Source organism: Prinia subflava, chromosome 8, assembly GCF_021018805.1.
Source record: "Prinia subflava isolate CZ2003 ecotype Zambia chromosome 8, Cam_Psub_1.2, whole genome shotgun sequence".
Classification (NCBI taxonomy): Eukaryota; Metazoa; Chordata; class Aves; order Passeriformes; family Cisticolidae; genus Prinia; species Prinia subflava.
Genome location: NC_086254.1, coordinates 24,381,406 through 24,404,096, shown reverse-complemented (window position 1 = coordinate 24,404,096; position 22,691 = coordinate 24,381,406). Strand labels below are relative to the sequence as shown.

At 50.7% G+C, this 22,691-nt stretch overlaps 1 protein-coding gene across 1 annotated transcript; it reads right to left on the bottom strand.

The window, feature by feature from the left end:
- Nucleotides 1–989: 989 nt before the first annotated feature.
- On the bottom strand, nt 990–21,299 carry CASS4 (Cas scaffold protein family member 4). The gene is made up of 6 exons (XM_063404210.1): nt 20,952–21,299; nt 9,506–9,919; nt 6,429–6,533; nt 5,576–5,722; nt 3,748–5,076; nt 990–2,750 (listed from the first exon to the last, which is right to left on the bottom strand). The coding sequence occupies exons 1-6, from the start codon at nt 20,991–20,993 to the stop codon at nt 2,337–2,339; spliced, it is 2,451 nt and encodes an 816-aa protein (XP_063260280.1). The 5' UTR covers nt 20,994–21,299; the 3' UTR covers nt 990–2,336.
- Nucleotides 21,300–22,691: the final 1,392 nt, after the last annotated feature.

Below are 22,691 nucleotides of genomic sequence, written 5' to 3'. Positions count from 1 at the left end.
CGGGGGCGTGGCAGGGCGGGGCGGGCGAGCCCATCGCGCCGGGACCGGGGGCGCGAGGAACGTACCAACTCAGCGCGGGGGGGTTCCCAGCGCCCTTCCCGCCCCTTTCCGCAGGTTTATCCCTGGTTTTTATGAGGAAATCCCACGGGACTCCTATTTTGGGAGGAGTTACGGCCAAAAGAGGCGCTCCCCGGGCGGTTCGAGCAGGCGGGGGCGCTGGGGAGGCGCGTCCCGCCCTCAGCGGTGTCACGGGCACCGGTGTGCAGGAGCGGGTTTAATCCACACAAATTCCCGGTGGGGTCTGAGCGCTGCCCTGAGTGTGCAAACAGCGACAGCGATGTCGCGATGGTGGTGACCCGTGTCGGCGATAAATCACGCCGGAAACACGTGGAAAACAAAGAAAACTCCAGCGAGAGGACGCAGAGAGCGCGGCGGGTCCCCTCACGCCGCTGCCCCTTCTGAGGGCGGACACCGCCCGGCCTTGGCACTGCGGGTGCAAGGCGTAAAACAAATTAATAAAATAAATTAATTCCAGCACGGCTGTAGCCGCGCGAGGCCGTAATGTGTCTGTCACATCCAGAGGTTCCCACGTGCAGAGAATTGGGGGATAAAGTTAAAAAGCGCCCCAGGCCGGGGCTCTGAGGGCTGGGATGGAGCCCTGGGAGCTCCCCCGGCTCCGGGTGGGCCTCGCTGGGATTCCAGCAGGAATAACAAACATCGCCTTGGCAGCGGTGGAAAGAGCTCGCCCAGAGCCTCTGCACCTTTAGTGACTGAAATAAACTTTTTTTTCCCTGCTGGAGAAATGCTCCGGGATCTCCGGGCTGTGACAGAGGATGATGTGCTCGCTGTGGATTTATCAGGAATTGGGACTTGTCCCAAAGTTTTCTTTTGTGCTCAGGTACCAGCCTGGTGTGTTTCCTATTATCCAGATTTTGCACCGTGTTGCATTTGTTATAACCAAAAATTAGTTTTTCTGCTGTTTAGAAACAACCAAAACAACCCTGTAATTAAAAATTTTGAATAAAATCCTCAGGAAACAATCGATGTTGGGACATCATAAGTTACAGAACATTGTACAGCTACATTTAAAGAGAGTCTTTACAGGAATACATAAAACAATTATAAAGGAAAATACATTTATCAGACATACATGGAGAACAAAAAATAAGAAATCAGTCCAAAAAGCAACAACTTCTGCTCCAATACACAGCAAACATTCCCACCCAGCCACTGTGACAATGACATTTCCAGGCAGGATGTGAACAGTGGAGAAGAAAGTGCAGATTTAATTCTTCTGCATCAGCCGCTGTGGGGATCTTCACCTGCTCACAGTGCACCCAGGGAATTCCTGGTTGGAATTCTGAGTGTGGAGATTTTCACCTGCCAACAGTGCACCCAGGGAATTCCTGGTGGGAATTCTGAATAGAGGGATCTTCACCTGCTAACAGTTCATCCAGGGAATTCCTGGTTGGAATTCTGAGTGGAGGGATCTTCACCTGCTAACAATTCACCCAAGGAATTCCAGTGGGAATTCTGCATGAGGGGATCTTTCCCTGCTCACAGTCAACCCAGGGAATTCCTGGTTGGAATTCTGAGCGTGGGGATTTTCACCTGCTAACCCAGTGTGGATTCTGAGTGGGGAGATCTTTGCCTGCACCAGCACCCAGGGAATTCCTGGTGGGAATTCTGAGTGGGGAGATCATCACTGGCACCCGGAGAATTCCTGGTGGGAGTTCTGAGTGGGGAGATCATCACTGGCACCCAGAGAATTCCTAGTGGGAATTCTGAGTGGGGAGATCATCACTGGCACCCAGAGAATTCCTGGTGGGAATTCTGAGTGGGGAGATCTTCACCTGCTAACAGTCAGCCCAGGGAATTCCTGGTTGGAATTCTGAATACAGGGATCTTCACCTGCTAACCTGGTGTGAATTCTGAGTGGGGAGATCTTCACCTGCACCAGCACCCAGGGAATTCCTGGTGGGAATTCTGTATGGGGGGATCTTTCCCTGCTCACAGTCAACCCAGGGAATTCCAGTGGGAATTCTGCATGGGGGGATCTTTCCCTGCTCACAGTCAACCCAGAGAATTTCTGGTTGGAATTCTGAATAGAAGGATCTTCACCTGCTAACCTGGTGTGAATTCTGAGTGGGGAGATCTTCACCTGCACCAGCACCCAGGGAATTCCTGGTGGGAATTCTGAATGGGAGGATGTTCACCTGCACCAGCACCCAGGGAATTCCTGGTGGGAATTCTGAGTGTGGGGCTCTTCCCCTGCTCACAGCCCACCCAGGGGACTCCTGGTCAGTGAATTCTGCGTGCCCCGAGGGGCGAGTGCCTCAGTCCATGGTGGCCCTGAACTGCTGGGTGTACTGGGCCAGCTGCTCCGCCTGCTCCCGCAGCTCCCTGCTGGCCTCTGCGTCGGGGAATTTGAGCGCTGCGGTTTTGGTGGCCAGGGCCAGGCTCTTGAGGAGGCTGCAGAAGCGGCTGCTGCAGTGCAGGACGTCGCTGCGGGCCTCGCTCTCCTGCGTCTCCTGGCACAGCGAATCCACCAGCTTCTGCCCCACCATGATGATGAGCTTGCTGTGGGAGATGAAGATTTCGGGGGGCTGCTGGTTGCTGAGGCTGGCGGTGAACACGCCGAGGGCCTTGTGCAGGGCGGCGAAGCACAGCCTGCAGTGCTCGGGCAGGGGGATTTTCCTGGCAGGCTCCTGCCCGCTGGGGTTTTCAGTCTTTTTTGCGCATGGCAAAACCTGGAGAAAGGGTTAAAATAAAAACGGGTTCAGCCTGGTGTTGTTTCTTTGGTCGCTGTACCCTGAATTCTTGTGGTCTCCAAGTCGCCCCACCCTGGAGCCTTTACAGTAATTTCTCTTTCCACAAAGTGTTGGAAATTCTCCTGATTGCTTTTTTTCCCCTAAATACAGTTTTAATAATGGATAATGGCATACAAAGTGCTGCAGCCAAGCACCAATCCTTTACACATTCTGGCCTTGAAGCTTTCAAATAATACAAAACATTGATCTTTAATGGACTTAATCAGGGTAATGAATGATTAAAATGCACAAAACAGGAGTCAATTTTGTGCCAGTGCATGACAAAATACTTTGAAATACTGATTGAAATACTGATTTTCACAGCCTTATCCCAAATGATGCTGAAAGGCAATAAAATAAACTGCATGACTTTAAACTGGAGTTGTTTGTTTGAGGAAAATAAGTGTTCTTCCCAGGTTTTCAGCAGTAATTCTGGGAAAATTATCTCTGAGAAGCAAATAGGTCTCTATGTCGAGAGATGTGTGTCTGAATGCAAATTACTCTGAGTTTTAGCAAGCACAGAAATCAGGGACTAAAAGCCCTCATAAATAATATTTTCAAAGTCAGAAGTGCCTTTAGGTTTGATCTGTACTCTTCTTTGCTACTTCTTTACCTGAAATGACTTTCAGGGAAGTAAGGAGTTGCTAACTCCCAAATCCTGCTTCCCAAATGGATTTAAACTGGCAAGAACGATAAAAACGTTTTATTTTCTCTAATGATTAAAATTACTGCTCATTGTACACGTGCCATCCAGAACTGTCACAACATCCTGGGATCTACGTAAAGTCTGGAAAATGGGATGTAGTGCAGACTGAATGTGGCGCTGGTGCAAAAGTAAAATAGTGCTGATAGTTAACAGTCTAATATCTGCAAAGGAAAAATATCTGTATGCCAAAAATGTCAAACAGCACCTGAGAGTAAACCCAGTGTCACTGACCTGTAGCTGGACATAATCACAATCCTCAGTGGAATTTTCTTCTGGTTTCTCCACAGGGACCCGGCTTTGGCTGGATTTCTCAGGAGCGTTTCTCTGCAGTGCCTCAATTGCCACCCTCCTTGGCACTGGGATTTGTTTTGCCATTTGGCATCCCGGGTTCACTTTTGGTTGCCTCTTTTCTTGCTCCTTCTCGTTCTTCCTGAAGAGCAGCCTCCCGTTGGCGATGATGATGGACACAAACCTCTTGATGTCATCTGGAATTGTCCGGGCCACCATAACGAAGCGATCCAGGTCGTCAGGGTTGTTCTGGGGCTTCCTGAGCACCAGAGCCTCCAGGGACCAGCTGCAGCTGTTGAGAGCTTCCCTCGTTTCTGTCAATATTTTGTAGGAGTTCGTGAGGATTTCCAGCTGTTTTTTAATTCTGGCCTGCAGGTTGTTATCCGTGAGGTTGGCGGCGTTTCCCTTCAGGGCTTGAGCAAAGGCCAGGAACTCTCCCAGTGACACCTTGATGTGGTCCACTGCTCTGTGGATCTCCTCCAGGCTTTTCTCCAGGTGCTCCTGCAATCTCCACTTGCTGCTCACAAAGATCATTAAACTGGCGATGGAGCTGGACACGCCGTGCTGCAGCCCAGTCAGGGTCTCAATGGCTGCTTCCAGCTCCAGTTTGATTTCCTGGACAGGCTCTGGTGATGGTGACAGCGTAGAAAATGACTCAGCAGAAGAGCTGGAGGATGAGGAGAGGGTGCTGCTTCTGCTGTCCACACTAGAGACACACAAACTGTCCTTTTCTGACTTGGCATCCGTAGAGAGCTGTGGAGGAGCCCCGTGTGCTTGGTCCCCAGAGCCATCGCTGCTGTTTTCCACCTCTTTCTTGGAGTGCCCAGCACTGGGCAAACCTTTGGGAATATCGTACACGTTCTCCTCAGAGATGTGGCTCTCAGCCGGGAGGCTGGGGGGCACCTCAGAGCCGCCGTTGTGTGGCAGGAGCAGCACGTCCCGTGAGGATGGAACATCGTAGAGGGGGATTTGGGGAAGGGTTAATTTTCTGTGGGTGGGTGGAATGTCGTACAGCTCTGCATTCCCAGCCTGGGCTTCGGGGGCTGTGCCCGGGGCCTTGTACCTGGCTGGGGGAATGTCATACAGCACCTGCCTCTCCACACACTGCCCAGGAGGGTTGGGCTTGAATCCGGAATTCTCAGGGGATACTGGGATATCGTAAATCCATTCGGACTTCCGAGGGTTTGGCAAAGTGTTGTAATGGCCCCAGCACTTCCTCTGGGATTTATTTTCTGAGGCATCGAGTTCTCTTTTGGGAGGGACGTCGTATAACTGCAACAGAGCACAGAGGGTTCATAAACCATCTCTTTAAACAAGAATGAGAAATGGAACTGAATTGTCAGAGCACGTAAATGTGTGCAGCTCCACTGATGTCAATGGAACAGCACCACGGAAAGGCTGCCTGTATTTTTTATTTTCTAACATGCACAAGCTGCACGTATAAAAGGTAAAATATCTGGAGCTGATTAGGATCTGATTAGGATACAGCCAGTGAAATCTGTAAACACTTGATTTTCCCATTCACATGCACACCCTGACAAGCAGTAAATCACTGACAGACACCACTGACTCTGCTCAAACATCTTCAGTGAATTTAAATTTTGCTTGATGCAGAGATATCTGTGTACAGCTGGAGTCTGAGCTGGAAAAGGGAAATTCAGGACCATTTGTTGTATAAGAAAAGTGGGGAGGAGATGGGAAACCTGTCCCTGCTCCAAGGCAGGCATCCCAGCAGTGACAGATTATTCTGCACCCACCAAGCCTTACTTACACTGCCTGCTGGGGAGTCCTGGCTGCCAGCTCCTGCTGCTTCTGGCTTGGATGGGATGTTGTAAAGCTGCTTCTGCTCTGCCTGGAAGCTCCCAGTGGATCTGCCCAGCAAGGAGACCTTCCGTGTGCTGGGTGGAGTGGCACCACTCTGTTCAAAGGGGGAAAAAAAAGGTTTATTTTGATCCTTTTTAGAGCCTTTTAGAGCCTTGAGGGGGATCAAAGGCTTTGGGCCATACATGAGTCTTTGTGTGGGAGGTGACAGGACAGTGTGTCGCATCCTGTCCCATCCTGGGGACCTGCCCAGGCTCAGAGGTGCAGGAAATGTGACATCCACTGACCCCCGGGGAGTGGGACAGCACCAAGGACAGGATTGTGTAACGGGACACGTCACGGTGACGTACCCAAATCCAGGGGGTGTTTTTCCCAGGGGGAGGGTGGTGGGGCTGACATTTGATTTCTTGCTGAACATGCGCTTGTGACTCTTCTCTGAACACCCCCAAATCTCCCTGACCAAATGACAGCACCACAAATCCTCATGGATTCCGAGGCATGAGAGGTACAGAGAATTCAGAGGGTTCAGACATCAGTGGTGTGAACCTCTCTGCCTTGAATCCATGGGGATGTGCCTTACTGTGGAAAAAAAACCAGAAGTATTTATTAAAAACGCACCAAATTTAAGACACACCGCTCTAAATTTCTAAGAAGCTGAGGAGAACTGAGGTTTTGAGCTAAGAATAGATGATTTTCTTCCCATTTTTACAAAAAGCAAAGGGGGTGACAGTAGAACTGAGCTGCAGATCTGCTGTGAGGTGCTGCAGGGGGGCACTGCAGGGAGGGAGCGGGGCAGGACTCACCTGAGGGCGCAGGGACCCGCGGTGCTGCGGGGAGGGGACGTCGTAAACCTCCCCCCTGATGTTCGGGGCTGAAGCCCTGCAGGCTCTCGGGAGGGTAAACAGGTGCTTGGAGGGGAGAAAACAAAATAAAAATAAAAACTGCATTGGCAGGAATCTCGGGACAGCTTTGAAAAGTCATTTAGCTGAATAATCCACTGTTGGAGTAATCATTCTTAAGCGATAAAAACCTTCAGCTCTTTGCTGAAAGGGAGAGACAGGAACTGACCTCACAAGAAATAGGATGTTTATTCCCAAATAATTCTCCTTTGCCATTCTCCTCTCCAATTTTAGGTAAGATCTGAACTGGCACTCACATACCAAAACCAATCTGCTTTACTAACCACGGGACAGAAAAGATTTGGAGAAAATCCAGCTGCAGTTATCACTGAAACCCTTAAACTGCCCAAAAGCAGAACCACTTAAAAAAGGAAGTGGGGAAATTTCGACTTCTCCAAGCCCACAGTCATTGGGTCAAGTCAATTTAATGTAAGAGCAGCAAAAAAATGGAGGCTGAGCAGCATTCTGTAGTTATGAAACACTGACTCGTTTGGAAGGAGTAAACCCTGATGTCCTGTCCAGCTCCATAAATATGGGAATTATATCTTTGCAGTCAGATTCTCCTGTTTGATTAAAACATAATTTAAGCAGCCATGACCAGACCTGTGGGACAATTAATGTCACAAAATATGAATGCTGGGTTAGGAGTTTTCTTTTTCAAAATCAACCACCAAATCATGGAATTTTGCTCATCCAGCCTGCCTTTAGCTGCCCTCAGCTGATTTATAAATGGGCCATTGCAAACCACTGACCTCCAGAAACACTGCTGGGGTGAGATATTACAGTTTTAAATGGAGTGATTTCCATCGTGCAAGTCCTGCAGCAACTAAACATGGGGGAAATGTGGTAGAGGAAGGAGAGTGCAGCTTCACTGTGCCTGGGTCAGCTCTCATGCGAAAAGGGAATGAGGAGTGAGCACAAATCCCTTTAGTGCTCTGTGACAGAGAATCACAGAATCACAAAATGGTTTGGGAGAGATCTTAAAGCCCCTTCCACCCCCTGCAAAAGGCAGGGACACCTTCCACTATCCCAGGTGGCTGCAAACCCCCTCCAGTCTGGCCTGGAGCTCTCCCAGGGATGGGAATCCTGGGCAGCCCATGCCTGAATCTGAGCATCTTCCTTGAAAACAGAGGCTCAGCTTCTCTGAGGGAAAGGGGAAAAGATGGGAGGTGCCAGGTCTGCTTCCAGATGGACAAATCTGAGAATCCAGCGAAAAGGAAACTCACTGGTGTCACATCTTGGTGCTTTTCCAAGCCCTGTCAGTGGCAGTAGAACCAGAAGGTGCCCTGTGTGTGCGGCAGAAGCGATGAGGTGGGGTGAAAACACCCAGGGATTTCCTTTTGTTTCAGTCAGCTCCCTCAAAGCCTCACAGTGGCTTTTCCCAGCTGCTCAGAGGACAGCTGAGCATGCCAGGAGCTTTGCCAGCTGTGCCACAGGATCTCTGTGGGATGGTCTGGATCGTTCTGTGCTCCCTCAGCTCCCCTGCCTTGGGGACAGCTTGTGACCACCAGGGCGCAGCTGGTGTGGGGACAGCTGGGACACTGTGCCACTCTCAGCCTCTGGGTAATAATCAGAGGCTGGGACATTTCTTTTTCATTCTTCATTCTTTTTCATTCTTAGACTAGACACGGCTTAAGTGGATAAATTCATGAGATGAGACGGGGAGAGCCAAGGAGCTCTTCTGCCAGACCATTCATCCACATAATGAATAGATGACATTTCCACCTGATTTGCTGGCACAACAAGGAAAATTGATGCCAATCTCTGATTCAGTTTGCAAACGTCTCCTCTAGGGTCAGAAATGTGGAAAAATCAGATCACGGCAAGTGCAAGAGTCTCTTGTAGCTGTACTCAGTTTGAGTTTGAGTTATGGCTGAGCACTGCAGCTGCAGAGCTGAAAATGAGGTTCTGGTCAGCAGGAATGCCCCCAGTTTGTTGTTTTCCAGCACCCACCTGCCACCCAGCAGGATGCAGCAGCGAGGTTTCCATGATTGGCCTTCCACACAGCAGGAGGAAAGGTGGCTGAATGAGCCCCATAAATCAAATGATCATTAAATCAGCCTAAACCACTGTATAGCTGAATTTCCTTCCTTTTCCTTTTTCAATTAGAATTTCTAATGTGATTTCCATGCACAGAATAAAGAGCCACCCAGGGCTGGAGAGCTCACAGAACTGAACAGAATCTCACACTTGAACCCTGTCCCCACCTGCTCTATTTCCCTTTCATTATGAAACATTCCCCACTCATTTTTTCCTGAGGACAGCACAAGGTTTTGATCTTAAACACCAGATCATGTAATAAATTGCATGTTCCATGTAGGGGTTTGTTTGAGTGTCAGACATGAAGAGCTGGAAGAAAGAAGTGCCAGGCCAGGGAGCTGTGATGAAAACTGACTGAGGGCACACAAAAAACTTTGTGTCCTTCTGCGTGTCTGGCAGGGCAGACCTTGTGCCAGCCTAGTGACAGCACAGGAGAGAGGCAGCAGCATTCTGAGCTTGCTGAGCTGCTGGAGACAGTAAAAACCAGACCAAACCCAGCAATCACACACCAAAGGGGGATTTTTTAAAAAATTATCAATCCTGTTCCTCTGCAGATGGATGCGAAGACCCCACATGTGCCCAGAGGGCTCTGGCTGGCTGCGTGCTGTGTCCCATCAGAGGAGAAAGTTCTGTGTCTTGTTGTTTTAACTTTGGAAATAATTTATAGATTCTCCCAAACAAATGGTATATTCTTTACTTCCTGCCCCATTTTGCAGCTGTTTTAAACTGTCAGGAAGGCGAGGGAATACAGAATATAGAGACTCATCTGTTGCCCAGAGCAGCATTTCTCACACGCTGCTATAAATCGCTGCAAGTTTCCTAAACACCATCATCCTCCTGCAGCAAACCCCGCTGAAAAACTCAACTTTCTTATTCCCCCCACTCCCAGCGACCCTTTTAACAACACCATCTGTTGATTTTCGAGCTGCCTTTCTCCTCACCTGGTGCGTGGAGCGCTTGGTCCTCTCGCTGAGCAGCTGCGCCGCCAGGGCCGGCACCTGGTACACGGCCTGGGCAGGGACGGCCGGGGGCTGCACCCAGCCCTCCATCCTCTCGTAGGTGTCTGACAGCACCACGGCCTTGGGCACGGAGGGCACGGAGGGCACGGAGGGCACCTGGTAGATGTTTTGTGAGGCTGGTGGCTCTGTGGGGTGCTGTCCGTGGGCCGGGCCGGGCGGCAGGAGCTGCAGGCGGTTGGCGGGGGCCAGGCCGTGGTGGCCGTGCAGGGAGCAGCGCCACCAGCCCCGGCTGCCCGGCACGTGCTGCTCCAGCACGGTCAGGATGTCCCCCCTGCGGAACGCCAGCTCGTCCGAGCACTCGGCCTTGTTGTCGTAGAGCGCCTTGGCCAGGCTGTGCTGGGGACACGGAGAACAGGGACACGGTCACAGCCTGGCTGGGATCCTCGCTGGGATCCACTCCCCACCTCCACCCTGGCTGAGCCCACCCACCCCTTTTCACAGAATTCACAGAATTCACGGAATTCATGGAATTCACAGAATCACAGAATTGACAGAATTCACGGAATTCATGGAATTCACAGAATCACAGAATTCACAGAATTGACAGAATTCACGGAATTCACAGAATCGCAGAATGACCAGATTGGAAGACACTTCCAAGGTCATCAAGTCCAACCCAGCCCTAACACCTCAACCAAACCATGGCACCAGTGCCACATCCAGTCTTTGTTTAAACACATCCAGGGATGGTGACTCCACCACCTCCCCGGGCAGGCCATTCCAGTATTTTGTCACTCTTTCCATTAAAAACTCTTCCCTAATATCCAACCTATGTTTCCCTTGATGCAGCTTTAGACTCTGTCCTCTCGTTCTGTCAGTGCTGCCTGGAGAAAGAGACCAACCCCGCCCTGACACAGGCACATTTTCACACTGAACAGCCTCTCTTGGGCACTGCTGTCAGAGTTAGGCTGTTGCACTTTGTGTCTGCTGCATTCAGAATGATAAATAAATAAATAAAATGAGATTACTGTGATATATTTCTTCATCACCATTTCCCGCTCAAGGGTCTTGAAGAGCACTGCTCATCTTCATTATTTAGGTTTATTATGTTGGACTTATATATTTTGGACTTGTAAGCTAAAGCACAAGAAGTTCCACCTCAAAATTAAAGCTATGGATGTCATTTTTTAGGGTTTTTTCAGTACAAGATAGATTTTTCTCTCAGCTTTAAAATGGGACTGTCTGCTCCCCAGTCAGTGGGACACTGGCTGTGTCTCAGCACGAATTTCTTATCAGAAAACGCAAGTAATGTCCACAGAGATAGCACCCAAATAGGAAACGTGATGCCTTGTATTTTTGTCCAGAGCATTTGCTCTGTGAGGCAGCAGCTGCCTTGAAGCTGCAGCAGAAGAACTCAAATTTGTCAGCTCAGCTGGCGGCCAGGGCCCGCTGTTGGCTGCAGGCGGTTCGTGGTGGGGCTGGCCCTGAACAATGGCTCTTCTGTGGGACAGGGCAGCTGCCAGGGGTGGACAACAGCCCCTTCGGCCTCCTGGGCCAGCCTGGCCTTTGCCTTGGCCATGGGAGTCCACTTTGCACTGGGACAATGCCAAATGTTGGAGTCAGGCCCCCAGGAATCCCCCTGGGGCTGTACACTTTAAATAAAAGGGAGAACAGCCAACTTTTCGTGTTACTCATCAGCACTGCTCAATCCTTGGTTGGGATGCTGCCCTGACACCTCTGAGGGCCAGACCCTCTCCTCCAGCCCCGGGGAGGGTGGGCAGAGGGAAACCCTCCCCTTTTCCAGCACAGCCTTATCCAGGCACACGCAGGAAATGGGTGAAGGGCCAGGAAGGCTGGCTCAGATCTGAGCCTGCCTGGGGCACGCACAGCCAGGCTGCCCTTCCTACTCACACCCACACAGCCGAGAGAAACATTTGGTTCACACTGTGGTTTTGAAAGGCATCTAAATGTTGATGTTTCCCCAAACAAGTCTTTCCTGTGGCAGCAGCACACTCAAGATGCTGCTGAGCATAATTCTACAACCAGAGACACAAACCTTTCCATCAGAGGGGACCCTGCTGGAGGCACAGCACACATTCCTTTGGGTAATATATAAATAAAGAGGGTATAAATATATATTATATATATTGTACCCTTTATATAAATAAAGGGTACAATAAAGATGTGCAAATACCCCAGCCAGAGGCCAGGCTGAGGCAGAACATGGTGGCTCAGGTTTTGCATTTCTGGAGCTCACACTGGGCATGTGGGCTCACATCTGTCATCAACACAAACCCAGGAGCCTCTAGAATCATCCCAAGTCAAGCCAAACAGGGGATTAATTAATCAATCAATTAAATCATGGGGCGCTCTGGGGAACCTGACCTAGCAAGAAAGCAGACCTGTTCATGGATTGTCTCATATCAATGAGACAACCGAGGAAAATGAAGACTTGAGCTGGAGAAGGGATGGAGACAAGCCCTAAACTCCAGTTGAACATGACTGAGCTGGAAGATTGTCAGATCTCGGACAAGCAGGGCCAGTGGAGCTCTTAAAAAGAGGAGATTAAAAAAGAAAAAAAAAACGAAAAAAAGAAACTCAACGGTTTTCCAGCTAAGGCAGGGCTTAGTTAAATCCCAAGTTTCAGGACAGACCCTCAATACTGTGGAGTTGCAGAGCACATCTTTGCCAGCCACGGTGGGAATTTTGGTATTTCAGCCGAGTGCACAGCACTGCAGGCAGGAGCTGCAGGATCTGCAGGAGCTGCAGGATCTGCAGGAGCTGCAGAGTTGCAGGAGCTGCAGGATCTGCAGGAGCTGCAGGAGCTGCAGGAGCTGCAGGAGCTGCAGAGCTGCAGGAGATGGGTGCTGTGCTGGCCCCGTGTCTGTCTGCAGGCCATGGGATGGGTTTTCTGCAGTGCAGGCTCTGCTCCATCCCACAGGGGCCCTGTCTGGGACTGTGAGCCCCCCCTGGCTGCCCCCTCCCCTCCTGTGAGCAGCAGCACCCCTGACCTGCCCCTGGCTGCAAACAAACGCTGCATTCCAGGATCCAGAGCCCCGGGGGGATGCTCAGCGAGGAGGGGCTGTGCTGGGGCTCTGGGGGCTGTGCTGGGGCTCTGGGGGCTCTGGGGTCTGTGCTGGGGCTCTGGGGGCTGTACTGGGGGCTCTGGGGTCTGTGCTGGGGCTCTGGGGGCTGTGCTGGGGGCTCTGGGGGCTGTGCTGGGGCTCTGGGGGCTCTGGGGTCTCTGGGGGCTCTGGGGGCTGTGCTGGGGCTCTGGGGGCTGTGCTGGGGTCTCTGGGGGCTCTGGGGGCTGTGCTGGGGCTCTGGGGGCTGTGCTGGGGTCTCTGGGGGCTCTGGGGGCTGTGCTGGGGCTCTGGGGGCTGTGCTGGGGGCTCTGGGGGCTCTGGGGGCTGTGCTGGGGTCTCTGGGGGCTCTGGGGGCTGTGCTGGGGCTCTGGGGGCTGTGCTGGGGCTCTGGGGGCTGTGCTGGGGTCTCTGGGGGCTCTGGGGGCTGTGCTGGGGTCTCTGGGGGCTGCGTTTTTCCCTTTTAGCCAGCAGAGCTCTGCCTGGCCAGCGTGTCCTCCCAGCCGGGGCTTGTGGAGCTCTCTGGTGCTTTGTGTGTTGTGTCCTTATAAAAAAAAAAAAGTGTAAAAAGCACTAAAGCAGCACAGGTGAGGTGCAAGTGATTTTCCTTCTTTGCTTGCTGCTTCATCCCCATCAGCAGCCTTGTAAAACCTCTCCTGAGACAAAGAACATCCTAAAAGACAAAGAACATCCTAAAAGCCCCACAAAAAGCGCCTTGAGAGGCAGTGCTGGGGCTCTGCTCCCACTGAGGGGGTTTAAAAGGGGCTCTGCAACGGCTTCACTTCAAAAGTTCTGCTGTATCTGGAAGTGCCTCTCCTTCACTGGAGCGTGGCTCAGATGTGGAGAGGGCAATTCCCCTCCCAAATTGGACTTTTCCCATCTTTGTTGTTTGCAGATCCTTATCCAGCTCTGGTCCCTCCATAAAGCCTTGGCGGCCCTTGGGAGTCGTAGGAATGAAAGCTGCTACCTCATGTTTATTAATGGAGAAATTGTAATTAAGAGCAGTAAGGCTGATCAGTGCCCGGTTCTATAATGTAGAATTTTATACCCTCGGACTGACATCTGTGCTCTGTGCACACAATGGACATTTATGCTAAGGAAAAAACATCCCACTGTTACTAAAATCTGACGCCTCTCCCACCCCAAGCCTGATTTTCAGCGTTTAGGACCATGCAACAGAATAAAAAATCGTTATAAAATATATATAGACACTGCTAGAAAAGTCCAAGTGAGCACAGTGATGTACAGCACGTGATAATTTCAGCATCGTGCCCACAAGCCTCACAAAATAATTTTTCTGTGCCCCCATCCCATTGAGTTTGTATTTGGAAATCTCAGTTTGCTACCCTATATTGTTTCATGTGAAAGGGTATTGCACTGTTTCACAGCATTTCAGGTAAAAAAGATATTTTTCATTTATTAGCTTCAATTTGCTTCTTAAAAACCCCCATTGACATCATGTAAATAAAGATAGTTTAATCCTGGGAGTTTTTGTGGACCGAGAGAAATATTTCTCTTGTTGCACATCAATGTATGTGTGACCTCTTTTCCTGCAGGAAAGGGGGACTTAAAATATTTGAGGAGGAGGAGACAGAGCAGCGGGCTGTGTTTGCCAGACAGCTCTGCTCGTGCATCAGTGACACCTCGGACATGTTTACAGAGCAGCTTCCAGTTAATCTCCTCACCTCCCCACAAAGCTGCAGAAATAAACATTCTCCATCATCCCTTCGCTGGGAACAGGCGTCCCTGAGAATTCCCTGCTAAACCCAGACCACGCTGAGTCACTGAGGTTTTATCCAGTTAATGGGAGAGAGTTCACATCAACATCCACAGGAACAGAGGAGAATTTACCTTCAAAGCTCAGATCAGTCTCTACCTGCGTGTGCAGCATTTCCTGTGGCTTGCAGAAGGTCCTTCTGCATTTTTTTTTTGTTTTTTTGCGTATTTTGGAAAAGAAATGTTCAGCTCATACAGAAGTTTTGTGTGAGCTTCAAGGAGGAATGAACATCAGGACTTGATTTTGTTCTTTAATTGATTTTGTGGGGGTGGGAGCAGGTGCTGATCAGCAGATTTCGAATTCCAAATGGTCAAATCAGTTTTTGATCAAATACAGAACCACCACTTAAAAAATTCAAGCTTGCAAATCCTGCAGCTTCACACAAGGCAGTGCTGCAGAGGTGGGGATTACAGGACGGAGTTCTGTTGATTTCCCCCAAACTCTCTGTTCTCCACAAATAAAGTCAGTCAAATCCTGGCTGTGTTAAAACAGGATTTCACCCCACTCACAACATTTTTATGTGAGAGCTCTCATGCCCAAGTTCAAGGGAAAATAAACTGTGACTTCCTGCTGCTCCAAACACTCCCTGCGAGTATTCCTGGGGTTTGGGTCCTCAAACCTTTTATTTTTTTCCCTTTTGCACCCAACCACTTTAGGCCTTTTTGACTTTTAAAAAACCTTTTACTATCTTAATTACGCCTGTCTACATTTATTTCTAAATGTGGCTTTCAGATACAGAAATTCCTGCTGAGTGCAAGTGTCCTCCTGCTTCCTCAGAGCAGGCTCCTCTCCCTCCCTGCTCTCCCTGCCCATGGATAGGGCAAAACATTCCCAGGGAAGCTCAGCCAAGAGAAAATGGCCCATTTTTCATTGAGAAATTAATTTTTCCAGGAATCTCTGCTGCTGGAGGTGCCAGGGTGCTGTCCCTGCGTGCTGTGCCCTTTTTCCATGGTGTGGGCAGGGTGGGAGGTTCTGATGCACAAAGAATCAGCAGCAGCACAAATCCCAAATCTCCTGGGGCTCCCTGGCTGCCCTTGCCAGCCCCCCAAATCTCCTGATCACCCTGCCCTCAGCACAGCCCCCCAAATCTCCTCATCACCCTGCCCTCAGCACAGCCCCCAAAATCTCCTCATCACCCTGCCCTCAGCACAGCCCCCCAAATCTCCTCATCACCCTGCCCTCAGCACAGCCCCCCAAATCCCCTCATCACCCTGCCCTCAGCACAGCCCCCCAAATCTCCTCAGCACAGCCCCCCAAATCTCCTCATCACCCTGCCCTCAGCACAGCCCCCAAAATCTCCTCATCACCCTGCCCTCAGCACAGCCCCCCAAATCTCCTCAGCACAGCCCCCCAAATCTCCTCATCACCCTGCCCTCAGCACAGCCCCCAAAATCTCCTCATCACCCTGCCCTCAGCACAGCCCCCAAAATCTCCTCATCACCCTGCCCTCAGCACAGCCCCCCAAAATCTCCTCATCACCCTGCCCTCAGCACAGCCCCCCAAAATCTCCTCATCACCCTGCCCTCAGCACAGCCCTGCAAAGGTGTTTCTGAGCAAAGGAATTAAATGCACTGCATAAACCAAGAGATGGATGCTTTCTGGATAAATATCGCTGAAATTGTAACATTTCCCAGGCAAAGGGGTTTTCCCCCTGCCTGATCCGTGGTGTGAATGTCCCCGTGCAGGCAGCAGCTGGCACTGCTCCTTGGCTGTCACTAGCACAGGACACACGGTGACATCCATGGCCAGTCATTAGTGCAGGACACACGGTGACATCCATGGTTGGTCATTAGCACAGGACACACGGTGACAGCCCTGCCCTGCCATTAGCACGGGACACATGGTGACAGCCCTGACTAGCACAGGACACACGGTGACAGCCCAGCCCAGCCCAGCCCAGCCCAGCCCAGCCCAGCCCAGCCCTGCCCAGCCCTGCCCTGCCCTGCCATTAGAACGGGACACACGGTGACATCCATGGCCGGTCACTAGCACAGGACACACGGTGACAGCCCTGGCCGGTCACCAGCACAGGACACACGGTGACAGCCCTGCCCTGCCCTGCCCTGCCCTGCCCTGCCCAGCCCAGCCCAGCCCAGCCCAGCCCAGCCCAGCCCCGCCCGGCTGCGGGATCAGCCGGGACCCGCCTGGCTCTCACCGCTCCCCCCAGAGCCCCTGCTCAGCACAAAGCCTGGGGACACGAGCGGTGACAAACGGCTGCAAAATGGGGCTGAGCCATCGCTTATTCCCCCCACACCTGGAGAAAACAGGATTTAAAAAAGGAGCGCTCCTTTCCTCGTTTAAGCTGCGCTTCTCCTCTGCAGGACGTGGCCAGTCCTTACCCTGTGCAAAAGCTTTCCCAGGCTCGCAGAGCTCAGACTGAAATTTGGCATTTTCCTCATCACACAGTGACCTCAATTCTTGAGACATTTCCATTACCCATTTTCTAGGAATCGATGCAAAAGCATCATATTTTTTGAGGTAATACACAGCTCAACTCTTAACCTCGTGGTTTTGTTTTTTTTTTTTCCAAGAGAATGTGGAAGTGACCAGTCTGGTTATTCATGATAATTTTTAATAAACTTGTTATTACTCAGTGTGCACAGAACAAACCCCCACCCTCCTCGGCCACACTGCTGTTCTTGAGAAAGGATTCATTTGGATTATATTTCGAAAATCAGGACCACGTGCTCTGTCAGTGATGTGCAAATCAGCTGAACACACACATTGCAAAGGGACCCTGCCAGATGCAGATTTTACCCTCTATCCACTATAAAAAAAATCAGGAAAGTCATGAAATTAACTGCAGCAGAGAGAAAAGAACCCGGTACTTACATTGACCTTCATGTTTGCTGCCTGTGCCCCTGTTAGTCCATCACCTGAAGAGGAGGAGGAAGAGGAGGAGGAAGATCTCCCCAGCCCTGCCAGCGGGTCAGGCAGCACTGCAGGCTGTGGCTGGGAGCCTGCAGAGGGAAAGCTCAGCCTCTGCCCCCTCCTGCTCGCCGGGAGCCCCGGGAAAGCAGCTCGGGATGGGGGGAGCTCATTACGTGGCAGAATTCTCTCCAGGGAGCCGCGGGCTGCAGCTGGTGATGTGCAGGACACACAGAGTCCCCTGCAGGGAGTGCCCTCCCTGCTCTGAACACAAACCCAGCGCAGCAGGAAAAGGATTGGATTGGGAAGGGTTTTTGCAGCAGCGTTTTTGACTCCTGCTTTGATGTGTTTGGGTTTTTGTTGCTGTTTGTTTGTTTTAGTTTTTAGATTTTTTTTTTTTTTTTTACTTAAAAGTGGTGTGAGGTTTGATACTCTTAACCTGTCTCTAGAAAACTGAACAGATCTCCTTTGTGGTTATAAACCCCCTGGAAAACAACCACAGCCTGCAGAGGCAGAAAAGCCGAGGAGGAAAGGTAAAACATCACCTGCAGCTGTGGGCTTTTGTTTCTTAGACTATTCTGAAAAATCCTTGAATATTTTAAAGGTATAATGTTATTTTAAATTATTAATTATAATGATTATTATTAATAATCATTAATTATTAATGGTTATTATCAGCAACAGCTGAGTCCAGGTCATGTTGGTGCACAAGTTTTATTACTTTGGACTCAGGATATCTTGGGGTTTGCAAACTTTTGCTGGTTTTTTGCCTTTGCACATGCTGGCTTTTCTCTGGTAAAAGCCTCTTCCTTCCTCTTTCCACAGTGACTTCAAGATTAAATTAGACATTGGCACTCAAACCACAATCCTGTAGCTAGAAAAGACTCGAGTATCTTGAATTGAAAATACTGAATTGAAAAGCCTCATCAACAAAATCTACACCTCTGTGCTGGGAGCAAGCCAGCTGCTGTCCAAAGGAGAAAGATTTCAGTGCCTTTGTGGGTTTTCTCTTCTTTATTTTATTATTTTTTTAATATCGGAAGCAGCAGTTTGACCCCTTCAGACCCTTCATGCAGGGGATTAGGAGCCTTTCATTTTCTACCCCGGAGTTTTTCAGGTGCTCCAGCATTTGAAATGATGGAGAAATATCAATTATAAACCCACAGCTTGTGGCCACAGAGCTACTTTCAAATAAAATTAAATGTTCCCATGAATGAACCCCAGAGGGAATTCCAGCTATGCAGGGACACCAAGCCCCAGTGTCCAGCCTGGCCTTGGGCACTGCCAGGGATCCAGGGGCAGCCACAGCTGCTCTGGGCACCTGTGCCAGGGCCTGCCCACCCTGCCAGGGAATGACTTTTTCCTAAAATCCAATCTAAACCTATTTTCTTTCAGTTTGAAGCCACTCCCTGTGTCCTGTCCCTCCATCCCCTGGAAATTCTCTCTCTCCATTTCTCCTGCAGCTCCTTCAGGCCCTGCAAGGCCACACTGAGCTCACCCCAAATCTTCTCCTCTCCAGGTGAACAATCCCAGCTGTGCCAGCCTCTCCTCCCAGCAGAGCTGCTCCAGCCCTCTGCCCATCCTGGAGCCTCCTCTGGGCTCTTTCCAGCAGCTCCAGGTCCCTCCAGGGCTGGGGCAGCTCTGCAGGTGCATCTCAGGTGGGATCTCAGAGTCTCTGTCCGTATTTGTGGGCGAGGTGGGAGGATGTGACCATGGCACTTTAGGAGGGATAAACCCCAAATCCACTTCAGGCACATCCAAACACTCTCCCGTTTTCCCTCTGGCAGCAGCTCAGCCAGAGCTGCCCCAGTGCAGGAGCCCGTGGAGCTCACGGGGTCTGAATTGCAGCAAGGGCTGCAACGCTTCCTGTGCTGCAGCTGGAGATGCAACAACAGCCAAACAACGGCTTGTGCTGGCCAAACCCAACCTGGAATCCCCTCCAGAGGGGCTCTCCCTGTGCAGGTGCAGTGGCTGGGGCACAGGGATCACTGCAGAGCATTGCCTGTCATAGGGTTGGTGCTTCAAGGAGTCCAGGGAGTGGAGAAAAATACTCCTTTGTAATTTTATATCATCCAAATATTATAATAAACAGTGCTGCCAGGGTGGTAGGGGTCTCATGAACAGTTCATAAATGATGTTGCAGAAAGAAGTTTGTTTTGTTTTTTTTTATTACTCAGCTGAAGTTGGCTGGGTGGGCTCTGGCCGTGTTTAAAATGCTCACAGCACAACAGGGAATCACTTTGCTACCATTACACTGATCCATTGACAATCCAGTCAAGAGAACTGGAAATATATCTAGAAACAGAAAATTCTTCTATATAGAGATGAAAAATGTTACTGATGACTCAAGGTGAAAAGTAGCCCCCTCATCTTTACAAGCCCCTTGATGGAAAATTTGGAGTGTAAAAAAATGACTCACTGACCTCCTACTAAGCTTCCCCCCACCCCTACATTTTCTATTAAATTTCCAGGAGGCAGTTTATTTACAGTAAACACTGAGGTCATAATCCATGATGAAATTAATTCCATTACACCTATTAGACTTGCAGAGAGCAGGACAGCAAGGCACTGACTTTGAATCAAGATTTCAGCATTCTCCAACCCCTACAGCTGCAGCAGGGCCTCTGATCTATAGAAAATTAATCTAGATGGAATATGGGTACAGAAATAAATGTAACAAACCTTATACACTGGGTCCAGGCTTTCAAAATAGGAACACAGAGTGTTTCAAAATGTTTTCTGGTTTGCATGTAACAAAAAGGAATTACGTCATGCAAGAGGGCACCAGGGCTGTCACCGAAAGTCTCTGGCAGAGGATCTGTGTCTGTCATGTCACTGCAGCACAGCAGTAAGGTGGAACCTTGCCATTTTATCTTTGTAATTTCACAAATGCGGTTATTTCCAGGTATTTGTTGGATTTCAATCCTGCTTTATTCAGACATTTCTCCCACTCATGGTTTTGTCACCGTGAAAAGCACAGGGGGACGTCAGGTACAGGAGCCCTGTGTGCCCCTGAGGAACCCAAACTCTTCACAGAACCACTGAGGCTGGAAGAGCCCTCTGAAACCACCGAGTCCCAGCTGTGCCCCATCCCCACCCTGTCCCCAGAGCTCTGAGTGCCACCAGAATTCCTGGGACACCTCCAGGGATGGGCACTCCAAACCTCCCTGGGCAGTTCCCATTCCTGAGCTCCCTTTCCATGGGGAAATTCCTGCTGCTGTCCCCCCTGAGCCTCCCCTGGCCCAGCCTGAGGCCGTTCCCTCTCCTCCTGTCCCTGTTCCTGGAGCAGAGCCCGACCCCCCCGGCTGTCCCCTCCTGTCAGGAGCTGTGCAGAGCCACAAGGTTCCCCCTGAGCCTCCTTTTCTCCAGGCTGAGCCCCTTCCCAGCTCCCCCAGCCCCTCCTGGGGCTCCAGACCCTTCCCTGGACACCCCCAGCCCCTCCTGGGGCTCCAGACCCTTCCCTGGACACCCCCAGCCCCTCCTGGGGCTCCAGACCCTTCCCTGGACACCCCCAGCCCCTCCTGGGGCTCCAGAACCTTCCCAGCTCCGTTCCCTGCCCTGGACACTCCCAGCCCCTCAATGTCCCTTTTGCCATGCAGAGCCAGAACTGGAGGGCTCTCACCACTGCTGCTTCCAACATCACCAAGAACCCCACAGCATTCAAACACCAAACCCGTCCCTACCCAGGATCCAGACCTACCTTTGGAGCTGCGCTGCTCCCCGGGTTTGTATCCATTGTCATTCCTCACGAGGGGCAGAGCAGGGAGCCCCGGAGGGACGGGGACACCTCGGCCGTGCCCGGGCACTGCGCGTGGGGAACTCCCCCTCAGCAAAGTCCATCTGACACCTCTGCCCCTAACTGCAGCTTGTAAACAAGGTTCTCATGTCAGACAGTGTCTGAGGCAACGGAGATAAAAGGAGGACAAAACAAAACAAAACAAAGCCTTTTTGGTGACTGTAAGTGAGAAAACGATGCGTGCAAGTGGGATTTTCCTTCTCTTTGTGCCACCAACTTGTTGCAATTCAGCAGTGGGAAGTCTGAGCCTCTGCTCTGCTCCTGTTTCCTCTTTTGTGGCAGTGAGAGCAGGGCTGTGGCACAGTGAGGAGCTGCACAGCCCTGATAAGACCCCAGTGCCAGTGCCAGCCGTGCAGGGGCTCACAGCCAGGTTTTCCTGGCTGTCACAGCAGGAACACGCACTGCAGGCTCCTCCAGACTTCCCCAGGGAAAGGTTTCCAGAGCAGGGAATGGTTTGGGTTGGAAGGGACCTTAGGGACCACCGGGACCACCTCCCTCCCTGGGCAGGGACACCTCCCACCAGGACAGGCCGTTCCCAGCCCACCCAACCTGGCCTTGGGCGTTGCATTTCACCCCAGGGTTGCATTTTCTCCCTCAACAGGATTTATTTGTCCCAGCCCTTCTTTCTCCAACAGAAACCCATCAACCCTGCGGCCTCAGGGATGTCCAGGGTGTGGAACGGCAGCAGGGTGCCAATGGCAGGATGGTTTTGTGTTTAAAAAGTGACTTTGTGCTCTTGCACTGCCAGTTCCAGCCCCCAGAACTACAGAAGCCTGAGAGCTGCCACTGCTCCCAACCACAGCGGTGCTTTAACACATAAACCACAAAAAGAGGGTGTTAAAAGCAGATTCCACACACCAGTGACAAGTGCGTGAACTATGCTCAAGTGCTTTAGCAGAATTAAAAAGCCACTCCTGTCACCCATCCCACATCACCCCCTCAGTGACTGTGTCAGGACTTCCCTTTCCCTCCCCCAGCTCTGCTTCTCCTTGTTTCTCCACCAAAAAAGCCACCAGCACCACTACCTCTTACCACCACTGCTTCTCAAGGGTCACAGAGGAGGAACAAAGAGGATTAAGCCTCAGAAATGTTTTGCATAGAGGGAGCTTTCCAAGAGAAAATGAAATTTCACTCTTTAAAAAAAAGGAAAAACGCCACATTCTGCATTTTGAGTCTGTAATTGTACCTGACTCAGGTGGAACACCACAAATTCATCACTCCCAATCCTCCAGCCCCAGCCTCCCATATTTGACCATTTCTCCTTTGTTATACAGAAGACAAACACAATTCCTTCTTTATGTATCAAAGAGCTTTTTAAAAGGCAATCTTTTATTTAAATACAGACAAAACCTGTATCCTCACCAGCCCTTGACAACTGCTCAGTGTAGTGGAAGTTAATCCAGCAGCAAGAACCTCCTCACATTTAAAAACCCTCACGAAGGCGAGTGCTGAGCTCTGGAGCCTCCCAGCTGTGACACCCGAGAGCTCTGCATGAGAGGCCTCAAAAACAAGTCCAAGACTCAGGCAGATCTCTGGGAAAACAAGCAGTGAATTGTCCAACTTTGAGAAGTTTGAAGCACAGTTTTGTAACGACGGGCACTGGGTTGTGATTAATTAAAAAAGAATGTAATTGAAGTGCTGTGT